The 17,524-nt window shown below is 39.1% G+C and overlaps 1 protein-coding gene across 11 annotated transcripts in view; it reads right to left on the bottom strand.

The window, feature by feature from the left end:
- Window positions 1-17,524, bottom strand: part of RNF38 (ring finger protein 38) — a 114,044-nt gene that overhangs the window by 41,397 nt on the left and 55,123 nt on the right. For 2 of the 11 annotated variants that reach the window (XM_082402338.1, XM_082402347.1), the window contains one exon: window positions 9,322-9,471. The exons of 3 other annotated variants lie outside the window; for them this stretch is intronic. In XM_082402338.1, the coding sequence (XP_082258464.1) occupies window positions 9,322-9,471 (150 nt within the window). Of the gene's footprint in view, window positions 1-9,321; window positions 9,472-17,094; window positions 17,514-17,524 lie in introns of those variants that run through there. 6 more of the 11 variants (XM_082402344.1, XM_082402340.1, XM_082402339.1 and 3 more) reach the window with 6 other exon arrangements.

Here is a 17,524-nt window from a genome sequence, read left to right on the forward strand (position 1 = left end):
CTCTTTGTGTTGTGAAAGGTTCTCAGTGTGCAAGAGGAGACAAAGACTAGGAAGTGAAGGGAAATATGTGGAAGTGAGCTCTTCATTAGTATTATGGTAATAAGCCTTACTTTTTCACTCAAAGTAACAGGATACCACAACTGATATTTAGGGACATGGAATTACTAAAAAGTTATTTTACTATATGCAATATGGTTTCATCATATTCCTTATCAATTTTAATACTCTAAGGAACTGCATAAAAAATCCTCAGTTTCCAGAAAAAGAAAGGGAGAGCAACCTACAAAGAAAAAGAATTAGATTAGCATTAGACTTCCCACAGGAAACAAAAGATGCTAAAGTGCTCTGGGGGAAAATAATGTTGAATCTAGAGTTTTATATTCCAATCAAATTATTAGTCTAGTATAAGGGAAAAAACAAAGACCTTGCCAGATGTATTAAGATTCAAAGTTGCTTCTCACATATTCATTCAGAAAATTTTACTTGATTGATTTTTACGTATGCGTGCATGCTCTCTCCTTCACCTGGGGACATATATATAAATACAGGATCCAAGAAACAGAAGTAACCCAGAAGTGCAATGAAAAGAAATCCCAGGGTGATGGAAGTACAGCAGGTCTGAAAAAAAATCATTACAAATTAGAACGAATCAGAGGACTCTGAGAAAAATACCATACACAATGTGGATTCAAAAACAGTATGATTGAGAACTTACAAGTTCTTAATAAAACTTAAGCCCACAGCTCTCTTATCATAAGAAATATAAAAAGGCAATCAGGGACTCCCCTGCTGGTCCAGTGGTAAAGAATCTGCCTTCCAATGCAGGGGGACGCGGGTTCAATCCCTGGTCGGGCAACTAAGCCTGCACACCTCAACGAGAGAGCCCGCGTGCTGCAAACTACAGAGCGCACGCGCTCTGGAGCCTGCGCGCCACAACTAGAGAGAGAAAACCCGCACACCACAACTAGAGAAAAGCCCGCGTGCCCCAATGAAGAGCCCACACGCTGCAACGAAGATCCCGCATGCCTCGATGAAGACCCCGTGTGCCGCAACAAAGACCCAATGCAGCCAAAAAAATAAAGAAAATAAATATTAAAAAAAAAAAAAAAGGCAATCAGAGAGTGGAGGACAAAGACGAAAACAAATCCATATCATTTTGTCACCTAAAGCATCCTCTGAGTAGGACAGGTAGTCAAAACATTACAACTCCTCCTCCATGGGCCAAACATGCTACTTGGTTCTGCAAAGACTATACAAGTATTCCTAATACTATGAAGAATGTTTACTGGTTTTCAATTATTATAATCAACACAGGACAAGGCATGAAAGATCACTGTTGTAGTTACAGAACAGAAATAAGTATTGTAAACTTTGATATAAAGTAACTATAATGACTTCTGTGACAAAATCATGGACTAAAAGTGAAAATCCTAACATAAACATCTAGAAATAATGGCTTAAATACAAAAAACAAAAAAAATTTTTTTAAAGGTATTGCTGGATTCAGAGAAAAAGAGAAATTTCCAAGGACCAGAAACAAAGAGGAAAACTGAAAACCAGGTTTGTTTTTTGATATTTGCAGGAGGGACAGAAGATAAGGTCTTATCACTGACACCCCTGCATAAGGCCAAAATTTCCAAAGTACTATGCTTTCAATAAAAGGGAAGACTAGAAGAAGTCAGCCATTGGCACAGAGTGTCTACTCTGTATGTATTGAGAACTGGAGGAGTGATCACATCCCTGAGAACTCAAACAACAGGTTAGCTCCTCACACCAAGGCTGGGGTTCAAATTTTTCACTACCCATGCTGTCTGTGAACCTCTAAACTAAGAAATTAATATAAAAACTGATTTAGAATTATGCTACCACAACGACTCTTGACAGAAGTAAATGCAAAGCAGAATCTGGAGGGATACTCCCATTACCTAGGACAGTGGTTCTCAAACTTTTGCATGCATCAGAAACACCAGATTGTTGGGTCCACTCCCCAGTCTCTGATTCAGAGAGTTTGGATTGGGACCCAAGAATTCTGCATTTCTAACATGATCCCATATGATGCTTGGTATTGCTCGTCTGGGACTACACTCTGAGAACCACTGAACTAAGAGATAAGGGACTCTCTTAAGAAAAGTCCCTAAGGATAAACTCACCATTACAGAAAAATTTACGTTTTGAAATCTGAGGGGGGAGCAGTTCCCTCCTGTCCCTGCTGACTCTGTGCCAGTAGGCTGACTTTAGAAAGTACTAGATGTTGACAACTTAAACCTGTAAGATGTTGAGTGAAGTCAGGTACTAGTACTGTCTCTACTGGTACAGAATACTGTAGAGATACTACAGTACAGAATACGGACGCAGATTCAGGGATCAAGGGAGGAAGGAAGGAAGGACAGAAGAAAATTAGCTAGCTAGCTTTTATACTCAGTATTCAGCATCTGATAAAATGAGTACAGGATTACACCTCTGTAACACCAAATCTTTATAACCAAAACATCATTATTAGAAGTGAAAACAACCCATAAGAAAGTATTCCACAGTTTCAAAAAAGCAAATCAGAAATGATTAAATGCTAAATACCACGGGAGAAAAAAAAATACAAACACACGTGCATATGTATAAACACACACACACATAAAATATAAATAATATTTATATATATGTCAATCAGGAAGTCTTGAAGATAATGCAAACTTTCCTCAAAGCAGAAACAGGTTCCAAGTTCTAGATTAAAAATGGTGATTGAAAAGTACTTCTGATTTCAGCAAACACTAGTGAGCCCCAAGGACTTCTCAAAGGAGCAAGGGGGCAACTAGAGTCGGGGAGGTAAAATCTCCAATAACCTGGTCCGCTCTCCCCTCATTATTCAGGACTACCATTCATCTCAGATTTACAAATAAATAAGCATAGCATGATTTATGAGTTCCCAATCCTCTTTTAAACTTCCAGACTCTATTTGCCTTATTCTATCTGACAAAAGATTAAGTTTCTCATTCCACAACCATTAAATTTAAATGGCCCGCGAGAGAAAACACTTACTGAATTCCATTAATTTAAAATAAGAGACATGAAAGCACTTAGAAAACTGAAACACTCTACATAAAGCAACTTGCTAATAAAGAACCACCACCAAGACAGATCCCTTTTTGTAAATAATAAGCAAGTAATTAATAACTTTACATTTGAATCACACAATTTACAAAATGATCTCTACACATTCTTTCATTTAATTTTCCACAAACGAAAGTCTTTGTTTAAACTATATTCAAATTTATGTAAAATGTTTCTATTAGTGAAGATGTACAAAAGACAATTCAGTGAATATACTGCCTTTGAACTACACAACATATATATAGTCCTGTTTCATATACTTCACAAAGGACTTTAATTTTCCAATGCACAGCTTTGACTCCTCAGCTCAAAAGATTTCAGAACAAAATCCCACCTCATAACCACTCAAACAGTACATCCTCCTGGAATGTTATTTTACTTGTAGGTACGGGAGGGAAAAGAGACTTCAAATATTCTGTTTTCAAAAGTTACCACAGCATGCATTAAAAAAAAAAAATCAGACCTTTGCTTTTTGACATGGTTCAAGTTTGTGTTTTTTCATAAAAGGCCAAAGAACAGAACAATTTTATGTGCAGTGAGTGCTTGCAAAGGGAATGTAGTGGTATAACATATTGCAATTCCATCATAATGAAGAGGATAAAATACCGTGTGAAAATATTATGTTTCTATATTCATTGGCCATAACTGCTAACCCAGCAGTGGCTTCCTGAGTTTAGGGAGGCCTGTTTGGCTAATTTCTGAATAATGTATTAACAACCTTAAGTCCCAGATTTTTCTTAGAACATCACTGGTTCACAAAAACTGATTTACATTGATGCTGTAATTGTACTGTTTTCAAATGCTATATTTAGTTCCACAGAAGCTATAAACAAGGATCAATGAAATAATCTGAAGCATAAACATGAAACCAACAAAAACAGAAAAGCTGTTAAGAACAACCTGAAATCAAGGGATCCCTGTGAATCAAGGGATCCCTCCACATGGAGTCATTCTGCAGACAACTGAAGCTCAGACTAGATATGTTAATCAGTACTTTTTGGTATACTACAGATAGATGGTACGTCGACGAAGTTACAGGCATTGACAAAAATTGCTCAAAATAGTTTATACAATGAAAAGGAGGCCCAATACTGAACCCTGAGAAGCTCGAACATTTTACGTTGACTACCTGATGAGAGGAGAGTGGAGTGTGATGGTGAAAGCCAGTGTAATGGAGTTTCAAGGGTTCAACTAAGAGGTCATGTAGAATGAGGGCTGCAAAACATCCACTGTATTTTAACAACATGGAACTCACTGACTTGAAACTATTTCTTTACAATATGATTTAGTATCATTATGGTATACTTCCCTTTATGACAATTTTTGGAAAAGTTTTTGTTCCTGTCTTTTCTTTGATGATCTTATGAATTTAAGGATAACTCTAGGACTTCCCTGGTGGCGCAGTGGTTAAGAATCTGCCTGCCAATGCAGGGGCCATGGGTTTGAGCCCTGGTCCAGGAAGATCCTATTTGCCATGGAGCAACTAAGCCCGTGTGCCACAACTACTGAGCCGGCGCTCTAGAGCCTGTGAGCCACAACTACTGAGCCCGTGCTCCACAACAAGAGAAGCCACCACAGTGAGAAGCCCGCACACCGGAACGAAGAGTAGCCCCCACTCACCACAACTAGAGAAAGCCTGCACACAGCAATGAAGACCCAACGCAGCCAAAAGTAGATAAATAAATTAATTAATGGGGGGAAAAAGGATAACTCCGTAAAGCTCTAAAATAAAAAATTTCTTATATTTTTGGCTAAAATTTTTATTAAGTCTATAAATTTGCTGGAGAAGAGACATTTTTACAGTAGTCTTTCAGAAATCTAATATATTTCTTTATATGTATAAATCAACAAATTTCAATCACCTAACTTTAGTAAATTTACAAAATAAAGTTATCAAATAGCTGTATTAAGACACGTGCGTGCATGCACACACACATACACACACAGCCCTGAAGAGAAAAGGGAACCCTCCTACACTGTCGGTGGGAATGTAAGTTGGTACAGCCACTATGGAAAACAGTATGGAGGTTCCTCAGAAAACTAAAAACAGAATTACCATACAATCCAGCAATCCCACTCCTGAGCATATATCCAGACAAAACTCTAATTCAAAAAGATACATGCACCCTTACGTTCATAGCAGCATTGTACACAATATCCAAGACATGGAAACAACCTAAATGTCCATCAATAGAAGAACGGATAACGAATATGTGAGGGGGGTGTGTGTGTGTGTGTATACACACACACAAATGGAATACTACCCAGTCATAAAAAAGAACGAAATAATGCCATTTGCAGCAACATGGATGCAACTAGATAATCATGCTAAGTGAAGTCAGAAAGAGAAAGACAAATACCATATGATATCACTAAAGTATGGTACCAATGAACCTATCTACAAAACAGAAACAGACTCACAGACATAGAGAACAGACTTGTGGTTGCCAAGGGGGAGCAGACTGGGGGAGGGGTGGAGTGGGAGGTTGGGGTCAGCAGATGTAAGCTTTTCTATATAGAATGGATAAACAACAAGGTCCTACTGTATAGCACAGAAAACTATATTCAATATCCTATGATAAACCATAATGGAAAAGAATATTAAAAAAAAGAATGTATATATATGTTAAACACACACACACCTGAAATCAAGGGTTGTGCCACACCTGAAATTCAAGTTCCCCACAATGTACATGACTTTTTAATGAAAGCATACAATCTTCAATCACAATCACTGAATTGGTTGGTAGCATGAAACTGTTAATTTTAAAATTATACGGGGCTGATAGCAAACAGACATGAGGGAATTTTGGGGGGTGCTGAAACTATCCTGTATCTTGATTGCAATGGTCCCACGTCTGTATGCGTTTGTCAAAACTCACAGACCTGTACACGGAAAAAGGTGAATTTTACTGTATGTTAATTATACCTTAATTTTAATTTAAAAAAGTTACAGGAGGCACTTTGATTCTAATGTGCATCTACTCAAACCTCTTTTGTAGGGAAAAAAAAAAAAGAGCAAGAAGTACACAAAGCCACCATTTTTAAAGGAACATTAAAATACCAACTAAATGTACACCAGGAAACACACAAGAATATTCATGGCAGCACTGTTTGTAATGATAATAATACAAAACTGGAGACTACCCAAATGTCCATCAAAAAGAGAAGGGATAAACTACAGTACAGTACATTCATATAAATGCAACGCTAAAAGCTGGAAAATGAATCTACAGGACACAGCCACATGCATCAATATGGATGAATCTAAAAATGACAAAAATACACAAAGTATGATACCATTTATATTAAGTTCAGAAACTAAATAGTATAGTATTGAGGTATACTATATGTGGTAAAAACCACACAGAAAAGCAAAGAGATACTAAACACAAAATTCAACAGAGGTTTACCCAAGGCACAGGTTTGGGACAGCACCTGAATATACTATGGAAGCTTCTAAAACATTGGCAATAGCTGATTTCTTCAGCTAGATGGTGGGTTTTTAAAACTTATACATATGTCTTCTTTATATTTTATAGCTTGCATATATGAAATATTTCATAATTTTTAAAATTAAAAAGCACGCAAAATTTGAAAGATTTTGACTAGAGAAACAAGTAAAAAGGAGCAAAGTGCAAAAGTCTTTAATAAACAAGGACAGTGACACAAACTTGGTAAGTAGTGGAGATGAATGATAAAAAGAGATCAAAAACAGGATGAGCTTTTTGTTCAAAGAAGACTGGTGATTAAAAACAAGGATCCAGGAGAGTATCAACACTTTCCTTCACCTCTATGACCATCCTACCTACTAGCCACATACCCAATCCCATGCTTGGAGCAGGAAAAAGCAGTAATTTCTTTACCCTTAGAGAAGGCTACAGGGAAAATGATGTCCTCATAAAAGAGACTAGTTTCAGCTACAATATGGAAGTGGAGAGGGTGCTTTAAGAAAAAAATGGAAGAGGTAGGTGAGTCTGTTTAGAATGGATGGAGTCAAGGGGGAAGGAAAAGCAGGAAGAGTTGGGAGGAAAGGAACTTGGAGGAAAGCCGAGAGAAAACAATGCATTAAGGGAATAACTTTCTGAGGATACGACGTGGCTGCATAGGTTTTCGTTTTTACATGGCAACTAAGTTTTATAAGGATGAGAACCATAACTGGAACTAAGAAATCACACCCAATTATGGTATCAGAATTGGTTGAAGGTATCTGACAATATCTCGAAGGGGATGTGAGAAGGATTTACTTTGCTTCATGTGGAACAGTGGTAGGGTAATAAGTGGGCAAAGAAAATCTCCAGTCTCTCTTGGGAGCAAAGTACATTGAGGGCCTTATTCTAAAGTTAGAGAAAAGTAAGATTTAAGTTAAATTAGGACTATAAATAAAAATTTACCAGTAATACCTTTCACCTTTCTGCAACATCCAAATGGAATTGGGTCTAACTTTTTGGTTTTATTTTCAAAACATGGGTTTAATTCTTTTTTAAAAAAACTAATTAATTTATATATTTATGGTTGCTTGGGTCTTCGTTGCTGCACGCAGGCTTTCTCTAGTTGCGGCGAGCGGGGGCTACTCTTTGTTGCGGTGCACGGGCTTCTCATTGCGGTGGCTTCTCTTGTTGTGGAGCTCTAGGCGCACGGGCTTCAGTAGTTGTGGCGCACGGGCTTAGTTGCTCTGTGGCATGTCGGCATGGAGCAGGGCTTGAACCCGTGTCCTCTGCATTGGCAGGCAGATTCTTAACCACTGTGCCACCAGGGAAGTCCCAAAACATGGGTTTAATCTATTGCATTTGGCAGCTACTCTTTGCGTTTAAAGTTAATATTGAGTTAATATTAGCTTAAAGACTCAAAGGAGGTATGGAGAACACAGAAAGTGTCAAATAACTGTTTATTAGTGGCAGTAGCCACGGTACAAAGTCAATTTCTTCCTTAGTTATATTGGTCTATTGCTAAAGATCAAGCTCTTGCAAGCTAATGATGTATCCAAAATGGCAATCAATATGCCATTCAATTCAATACAGATGATGTCTCTTAACATACACTGAACTGTGTTTACAGAATTATCTGTTAATATCCAAAGCTGGTATGATATAGTAGACAAGAAATAGCAAAAGTTGGATTTGAGTTTCTGTTCTGCCAATAACTAGATATGTAATTGGGCATCTCAGCGAGATTCTGAGCCTATTTCTTCATCTAGAAAACCATCCAGGACTAGTTTATTATGACGGTTAAAAACAAAAGGAGACAATACACACAAAGCAGAGAACCTGGCACAAATATTAACAAGGAAAGCAGATTAAAGAGCCCTAGATCACCTACACACCTACCCTCAGAAATCCTACACCTCCAACTTAATGTGTCACAAGCACTTCTCTTTCAGAACTAGTCCCAAGTCCCAACCTGTCACTCCCACACAAACAGAAAATGAGCTAGCTCTATCCAAAAGTCCTAGCTTTGATTAGCAACTCTCACTACCTCAGGTTTATATACACATGTACAATTACATGACTTGGCCCACAACCCTAGTATACAAAAGCAATTCTGTAACTTAGTTTCCTTTGTGGTAGTAAGGACTTCCATTACTAAAACTTGCTTCTCTAGGAATAATGGATTGTAAATGTAGTAGCCAATGATTTATGTGAGCACATTCTAGTATTCTTGTTAATAACCTAATGACAGTTTAAATCCATTCATACCTTAATTTGTTTTCATTTTGTATGTAACCAAATTTTTAAACACATTTTACCCACAGGTATAAAAAGTCACAAAAGGCAAGTAACCATGTTTTTTCTTTGAAATATGCATTACCATCAAACTCTGGATGCTAAGCAAATAAGTAGTGATGGCTTTAAAAAATACCTTACATGCTTCCATTTTACCTTCCCTATACAATTTCACATATTCTGTAATATCTTCTACCTTCTTACAGAACTTGACCTATTAGGACAAGTGATTAAGACCAAAAGATCAAAAAACAAGAATATTAAGTGGTCAAATAGCAACAGCAGCTCAAGACAAGACAAACATTCTTCAGAAAAGCTGGCTGAAAAAGTTATGTTAAAGACGCCCTCTAAGAAGAATACTTATTCCCACATACAATAGAAAATAAGAAGTAAGAAGATTCTGAGAATTTTGTTTCAAGCCTTCCTAGAAACAACCTAGAATGTATCTTGTGGCTTTCAGCCCTATGAAGGGAAAGGGTAAATATATAAGAACCTGGAAGAAAGCTTTGAAGTGAGCATCCTCTTGAACGGTAGTGTTCTGATCACTTGGGAGGAGAGGGAACAGGCTCTGAAGTCTCACCCTTTCACAAATCACCTTGTTAGGATGGCCAGGTAGAGGTGCTGAATTGGCCCCGGGAGATATCTGGGAAAAAGAGGGAGAAGAAAAGGATAGTTCATGGCTAGCTGCACCAATGTGGAGAATCATGCCTATGAAGGACAGTCTGGATTTTCTAGGTATTTGATGATTTTGTTAGCAGAGACTGAAAAGAAATAAAAAATTAATCTTAAACATCAAAACAAATATAAGGATGACAAAGGTTGCCTCTGGCAATGGATCTCTCTTATAAAAACTTTCTTTAAAGGCAAAATAGCACTGCTCAAGAACGCAAAGTCCTTCCTATGTTTCCCATATAATATCTATTGATATCTTTTCTGTTGGCATTAATTCTGAAACCCTAAATGATAGATAAGACTTCATGTCAAGAAAACCTGAAGTAAAAATCACTTAAGTACAGAAAGATTAGTGTCTTCCTGGCGATGATTAATTTTTCATTCTCTTTTTAAGCTAACCTTCCAAATGATCATGCAAGGAAAGAGAGATTTCAGAACATCTATGGCAAAATTTCTATAGTGATCACAAGTATAGAAAACAAGATTTTCATTGTGGATATCTCAGCTCTATTCAACACAAACCTAGCAACCTTCCTAATGAATAAAGGACAAGATCATAAGCCTCAAAGTAAATGACTGCATGTTTTAAATGCTTGATGAGATTGTGAGTTAATCCCCTTAAATTCATATGTAAGTATACTTAATCTGTAGTATTTTTGATCACAGACATCATGAGTATCACCTGTTCCACTGTGCTGTGGCATGAACTGCCTTTGGGGGTTAAGGTTTATGTACCCGCTTGTTCCTACACTAAAAACCATGTGCTTTAAGGCTGTCTTGTTTTTAGTTTCATTGCTGCACTCATTCCCTTACATGTTAAGTGTTTATTCTGTGACAGGCACTAAAACAAAAGATAGTCATGATTTCCTACCTTCAAGAAGTATATGCTATAAAAAAGAAACAAAAGCAAATCACTGTATAAAAAAGTATCTTTCTGTGATAATGGTCCATACTGGTGCTTTGGAGAGGTATTGGTAACAGTGTAGTCAAGAAACTACAAAATGTTCAGTGTAACTGGTCAGTAAGGAAGTAGCCAGAGAGGAAGGCAGAGACAAATCATAAAGTGGCATGCTAATTACATGAATAATCCTGCTATAATAACCTTCTTTAGTCCCTTTATACATTTTTGTTTCTGGTTTGCTATGAGCCTGGTAAACAGATAAATGACCAGGCCTGTTGCTAACAGTAAAATTACTTCCAAAGACCTTCCTAGGATTGAAAGCAAAAAACTTGAGGGCAGTAACTTTAGAATTCAGTAGTACTGCTCCACAAAATGTTGTGGACATGAACTAAAGCTTATCTCTGTACTATAAACATGAATGTGCCAATATCCTTTACCACTGTGATGAAGCATGAATGACTGAATCAAGGAATATTTACTTACTGCCTCTTATAAGCAAAGAGCTATGTGAGAAAAGAAAATAAAACATGGATCCCACCCTCAAGGAGCTTATTCTAGTTTAAAAAAAAAAGATGCAAGCAGCCAACTACAGAAAAATGTTTTAAATGCCATAATACAGGCAAAAATTAGAATAGAGGTAGGAGCCTTGGGTTTATCTGAGGGCAAGAGTAGAAAATATTTCAAAGGAAGAAGTATTTTTCACATTCCTGACTCATTCAATGTAAGGAGTGCTTTTGCCACTTTAAAGCAATTCTCTCGTCTCTCAAAATGGTCTGTTCCTTGATGTAGGCTTCATGTTCTTTCTGCAATCTTAAGCTTACACTTTGCACAATAAGTACATTTGAAGAGTGTTTTAACAAGGCCATCTACCTTCAACTATCATACCTAAAGCAGTCTCACAAACTGCTACTACAAGAGCTGGCTGGGAAAACAGATTTCAGTAATATGTAAGTAAAAAATTGGCAAACCCTGGTCCTTGCGGGGGGAAGCGGGAGAGTAGGGGGAGAGAAGGGAAGAGAGAATTCTAAGATGGTCTCCAAGATTCCCACCTCTGGTGTATATCTCTTGTATAATCCATCCCTCCCTGGTATGTGGGCAGGACTGTAAATATGGTGAATTTCATTCCCATGATTAGGTTAAATTATATGACCTAAATTACACAAACCCTTTCACACAGGTGAAGGGATTTTCAAATATAATTAAGATTCCAAGTCACTGAATTCTAAGTTAATCAAAGGGGAGATTACCTTGGGTAGGCCTGACAATCAGAGGAAGTTCTCAAAAGAGAAGTTGAGCCCTTCCTAAAGAGATTCTCCTGCCAACCCTATAGACTAAGCTGCTGTGTTTTGATAAGTCATATGAAGGGGGCCATGTGGTAAGAGACCTGAGGGCACCTAGGAACTGAGAATGGTCACCAGTGGACAGCCAGCAAGAAAGTGGGGGAACCTCAGCCCTATAATCACAAGAACCACATTACACCAACAACAGTGAGCTTGGAAGAGGCCATCAAGTCTCTAATAAAAATCACAGCTCCAGCCAAATAAGACCCTGAACAGAAGACTCTACAGCTAACCCATACCAGGACTTCAATCCATGGAAACTGTGAGATAACAGATTTGTGTTTTAAGCTACTAAATTTGTGGTTATTTGTTACACACAATAGAAAACTAACATAACATACATGTATATAATAGAATAAAAACTGTTGTGCCATACTCAAGGAGTTTCTTCTCCAAAATCTAGCTGTATTAGTTTAATTATGAAAGATGACTTTTTTATCTAAGCAATACAGCAGTTTTTAAAACCTCAATCTGGTAATAGTAAACTTCATGCCAGGAACCAAACTGGGCTTTCTGATCTTTACATACTGCAAGTTAGGGTTAACCAACTTGCTTAAAGCGAAACATCTCATAAACACCAGAGCCATAATTTGAAGCCAAGTCTATCTGGCTCTAAGGTTCAGACTCAACCCACTAAACCACCTTCTAACTGAAGAGTTTGAAAAGTAACATTCTTCTTTATAATCTACCTAGTTGGATTAGTAAGGAACAACTATTCCACAATGCCTATTTAAAGCTATTTTAAACATTTAAAAATAAATGTTTCCTTGTAAGTTGTTTCTGACTTCCACTACTTCCCTAACTCTCCCTCAGTTAAGATTACTGAGGTTATACTATATCTGAAAATCAATACAGTTCTATTTTTCCCTAACCTACGAACTGCTGAGCATTACAAAGACGTGGTAACTTCAGCCTTCTCTCAGGATGCACCTATATTTAAAAAGTCCTGCCATGAAAACATTCCTGAGATGGGACTGAATCTGCAACTCCCTACACTTCTCATTTCTATTGTTTATTTATTTATATACAACTATATGACTAATTCACCCAGCATAACTGTTTTCTGTTTCACAAGACTAGAATTATAGAAAACAGTTTAACCTTTTAAGCAATAACACATTACTATTTTAAGGACATCTTCTGTTTAATGTGTCCTTTCCCTGTCTTGTTAACCATAATATAACCAACAATTTAACCTTTGTGTTACAGTGTAGTATTATTGTTAATGTGGCAAATTGTTGTAGTTATTGTGTTAAAAATAACATTGGACTTAGGTCCACATATTGTCCCAGAACTTGCTTCCTCCAAAATCACTTCTGATGACAGCTTCCTTCATTTACATTTTTCTCATATAAGTGAAGTAGAGGATATACAGGTGTATGATCTCTAGACCAATATTAAATAATGTACTTTCCACAAAATAAATTGCTCAAAAGGCCAAACGGCCTTCTCCAAAATGGCCACATTACTCTCCAGAAAAAAAATTGTTCACTGTTACAAAAGCTGCGTACCATCTGCTCAAAGGCACTCAAATCATAGGCTAACAGACAAAGGGAAAAAAAACAAAACAAAAAATGACAAGGTAGGTGCTTGGTCAACGTTGACTCCAACAAGTGCCTTACTCCTCTAGGTCCAAGTCTGGGTACCTAAAAAATGAAGCGGTCGAATCCAAATTATCTGAAAATCCAAATATTATCACTACTTCCATGATGGCAAATATTAATCTCCTGGAAAGTAATCAAGGAGATTTCATTAACAACTTAACAGTTCGAATCTGACAAATTCTGAGATTATATTCCAAAATATGAGAAAAGCCATAAGCACAAATATGTTCATCACATTACAGCAACAATTTAAAAGAGAACTAGAAGTAACCTAAATGTTTAACAAATAAGTATTTGTTAAGTGAGATTATGGTATGTGTGCTTGGCGGACTATTATGCAGTCATTAAACCATTCAAGAACTGGTACTACTTACCGGGGAAGGACCATTACTGTCCAGCAATGGGACCCTCTTTTTTAAAAATAAACTATTATTCCCATTCTTGAGTTAAGGCAAACAACAAAATGGGCCCATGTCTTTCTGGGAACAGAGCAGAACCAGGGCTGGTGAAAATAGCTGAAAGGCTCCACCCTCCTTTCTCACCCCACAGTCCAACAAATTAATGGGAAAGGGGGGAAGGGAGGCACGTGCAACTAAGGAAGTCTCTAACCATTACATGTACCGAGCAGGTGAACATAAAGGTTAGGAAAAGTTAAGACTTACACATTCTTTTAATAAATTTTTCTTTCCTTCACTTCCACAATCCAGATTTGCACGCACAAGGATTATTTTCCCCTCAAGGAAGTATGTCTAAAATCATTTTACTTACTCTGGTAACCTCAAAGTAGATTGCTCTAAACCATCTTTTCAAGATTTATCTCTTAAGGATTACATGGATTTGGAAAATATCTAGACCATGACCAGTCCAAATCAATAAAAAATTTATACATATATACACACACATACACACATTTGAAAAGATGAAGTGTGGGGCTTCCCTGGTGGTGCAGTGGTTGAGAATCTGCCTGCCAATGCAGGGGACACGGGTTCGAGCCCTGGTCTGGGAAGATCCCACATGCCGCGGAGCAACTAGGCCCGTGAGCCACAACTACTGAGCCTGCGCGTCTGGAGCCTGTGCTCCGCAACAGGAGAGGCCGCGATAGTGAGAGGCCCGCGCACCGCGATGAAGAGTGGCCCCCACTTGCCACAACTAGAGAAAGCCCTCACACAGAAACGAAGACCCAACACAGCTAAAAATAAATAAATAAATAAAAAATTAAAAAAAAAAAAAAAAAGAACCATCATATGAGTGGTTTATTTTAAAAAAAAAAAAAAAAGATGAAGTGTGACTGAGTGCTTTATAAGTCTTACTGAATAAAAGTCACAATTAATTCAAATACTTACTGCATGTCTACCATGTGCTAGATGCTATGAAAACAAAAAGAAATATTTCTTGCCCTCAAAGAGATTCAGTCTAGGGAGGGACAAATTCAACAGGAATAAATGAGGACAACAGGAACCCCTAACATAGAGGGGAGAAGGAAAAGTGTTCAGATCCTTTAAAAAGGAACATGAAATGACAGAAGAGCTAGGGGAAAAATAAGACTGTGTACATGGCCCCTCTTTGTCTACTTGCTCAAAACTCACTCGTTAATTCATTATAGAGTTCAAGCATTTGCTTGATCTACAGATAGACAATGTGATGTTAGGAATCTAACATTTGCTGAACAAATTAACTAGACTACCACTATAGAGTTCAAGTATGTGTTTACAATCCATACACTCTGTCGAGAGAAAACATAAAGCAAGCTATGATTTAACCAAAGATGAACCTACATGAAAACAGATGCCTGATATATGTGGTTAGCAGGAAACAACCAGAAAACTAGTGACTAGACCCAGACACTACACAACAATCACAGGACTAATCAAGAACTACCTTACCGGGGATTCCCTGGTGGCACAGTGGTTAAGAATCCGCCTGCAGGCACAGGTTCGAGCCCTGGTCCGGGAAGATCCCCCATGCCGCGGAGCAACTAAGCCCGTGCGCCGCAACTACTGAGCCCACATGCCAAAACTACTGAAGCCCGCGCACCTAGAGCCCGTGCTCTGCAAAAAGAGAAGCCACCGTAATGAGAAGCCTGCGCACCGCAAAGAAGAGTAGCCCCTGCTCGCCACAACTAGAGAAAGCCCGCGCGCAATAACAATGACCCAACACAGCCAAAAATAAATAAAATAAACAGTCTAGCGATGTAACTAAAAGCCTCATCCAAAGCAATTGCAGAGACACAACAGGTCTACGCTCCACATTATGATGCTAACACATTCAATTATGTCTAACTGTGCCATCCTCTGTCCACCCTTGCTCAAAAATCAGGTTGCTCTAGTAAAGAAAATTCTCAATATTTACTCAGATTAATAACTTCCAACTTAAGTTTAGCTATAAAAATTGGATGGGTATATAAAACTCAACAAGTACAGAAACACACTACCTTCCAGAGTCACAGAAGATATCAGAAGTGGAGGGACCACAGAGAACATTTAAATCCAACTCTCATATTTTACAGATGAGGACTTGAGGAGCACGTGGCTAATTTGTGGCAAAATTTATTCAACTATAGCCTCTCAAGGCTACCAAGTCTTTTAGAAACAAGCCTTACAGAAAATTACAAATATCAACTTAAAATTGAACCCCTATAATGAATAGATTTAAGGTTTAATAGGTTTTCAAAAGTGAAATATACTATGCCAATACATTTATGAGCCAGCAAGAGCTGGAGTACATTAAATGATACAATTCCTACTTAAAAATCTAGTCAGTAATTTTCATCTATTTACTGCAAGTATTGCACACATGCCAGCTGCAATGCAACTGATGTGATCCTTATATTTGGTCTTGTATTGTTACTTCTATAGAAGCCCAATTTCTTCCTAATGGAAGACAGAAACAATTTTACTTTGATCCCAACTGTCCCTAGATCCTCATTAAGTTTTGATTTCTTAAAAACTGAGAGAATGGATTTAAAAAAAAATTTAAGACTAGTTACCAGGGCTGCTACCTACTTAAAGGAATTTTGCGGTAACTGTGTTAACAACAGTATCTGCAATCGAGGCCAAATAGTATCCAAAAAGGCCTGCAATTCTAAGGTAATAAACGACTGTGAATGATTTGCATACACTTAAATTTTCGTATACTAAGTGCGCCTCGTAAGAAAAGAGAAAAGGCAATTCAATATTACATTATTCGTTTCTATTTACGGTGCAAGAACTAACATACCCAACTTTTGATGTTAATAGTATACATCATTTTGGAGCATAAAGAAAAAACAAGGTCTTACAAGTCCTACACACGTAAACGAAAACTTTATTCTCTTTGGCCCTCAATACTCTGAAAAACTCTCGGCTCAAAACCAATCTCTTTCATTCTTCAGCCCTGAAAGGAAGAATTCCCATCCCCTGAGAACAAAACGCAGCCTGTTCAGAAACCCGCGGCGTCACAAGGACGGAGACAGGACCCTTCTGACCAGGTTCTGCGTTCTCCTGAGTGACATCATTTCACCTGCGCCTGGGCAAAAAGGGAGGGAGCGAAAGAGCGAGGCCATCTGCCAGACCCGGCGGGCCGGCGCTCCCGAGGGCTGTGCCCGCACCTCCTCGCCTCTGCCTCGGGAACAAAGAGCGCCGGGCGGCCCGGCCGCACCCCGCTGAACACCAAGCAACCTCATCTCTAGCGCGGCCCCGCAGGCTCCCAACGGCCCAAGGCTCGGCCCGTCCCGCCCTCGTGCGGGAACCAACGGCTGCGGCAGCCAGTACCTGCAAAGGAAGGCTCCGCCCTGCGGGGCTACTCCCGCGGCTCCTCGCCGGGCCACCGCCTCCTATTGTGACCGCTCGTCCAGCCAGCGGCCAGCTTGCCAGATCCTCTGTTCCCGGGCCTTCTCAACCCTGGAACCCGGGCTCCGACCGAGGCGCTATCACGGCGCTTCCTTCCTCCCGGCACCATCACACGGGCCGCGCCAAGAAACGACGGCTGCACGCCCAGAGCTGACAAAAGTCGGCTAACGCCTCGCGGGCTCCATCCTCTCGGCCCCCGCGCCCTAACCGCCCCGGCCGTCGCACGACCCAGCACCGCTGCACGAGGGGGGCCCCGCCCCGCTGCGCCCCTCCCCGCTGCTCGCGGACCGGACGCGCCGGCGCAGTACCCTCCGCTGCGCGCGCAAGCGACGCCCCCCGCCGCTAGGCCGCA

Source organism: Balaenoptera borealis, assembly GCF_965194805.1.
Source record: "Balaenoptera borealis genome assembly, chromosome: 8".
Lineage (NCBI taxonomy): Eukaryota > Metazoa > Chordata > Mammalia > Artiodactyla > Balaenopteridae > Balaenoptera > Balaenoptera borealis.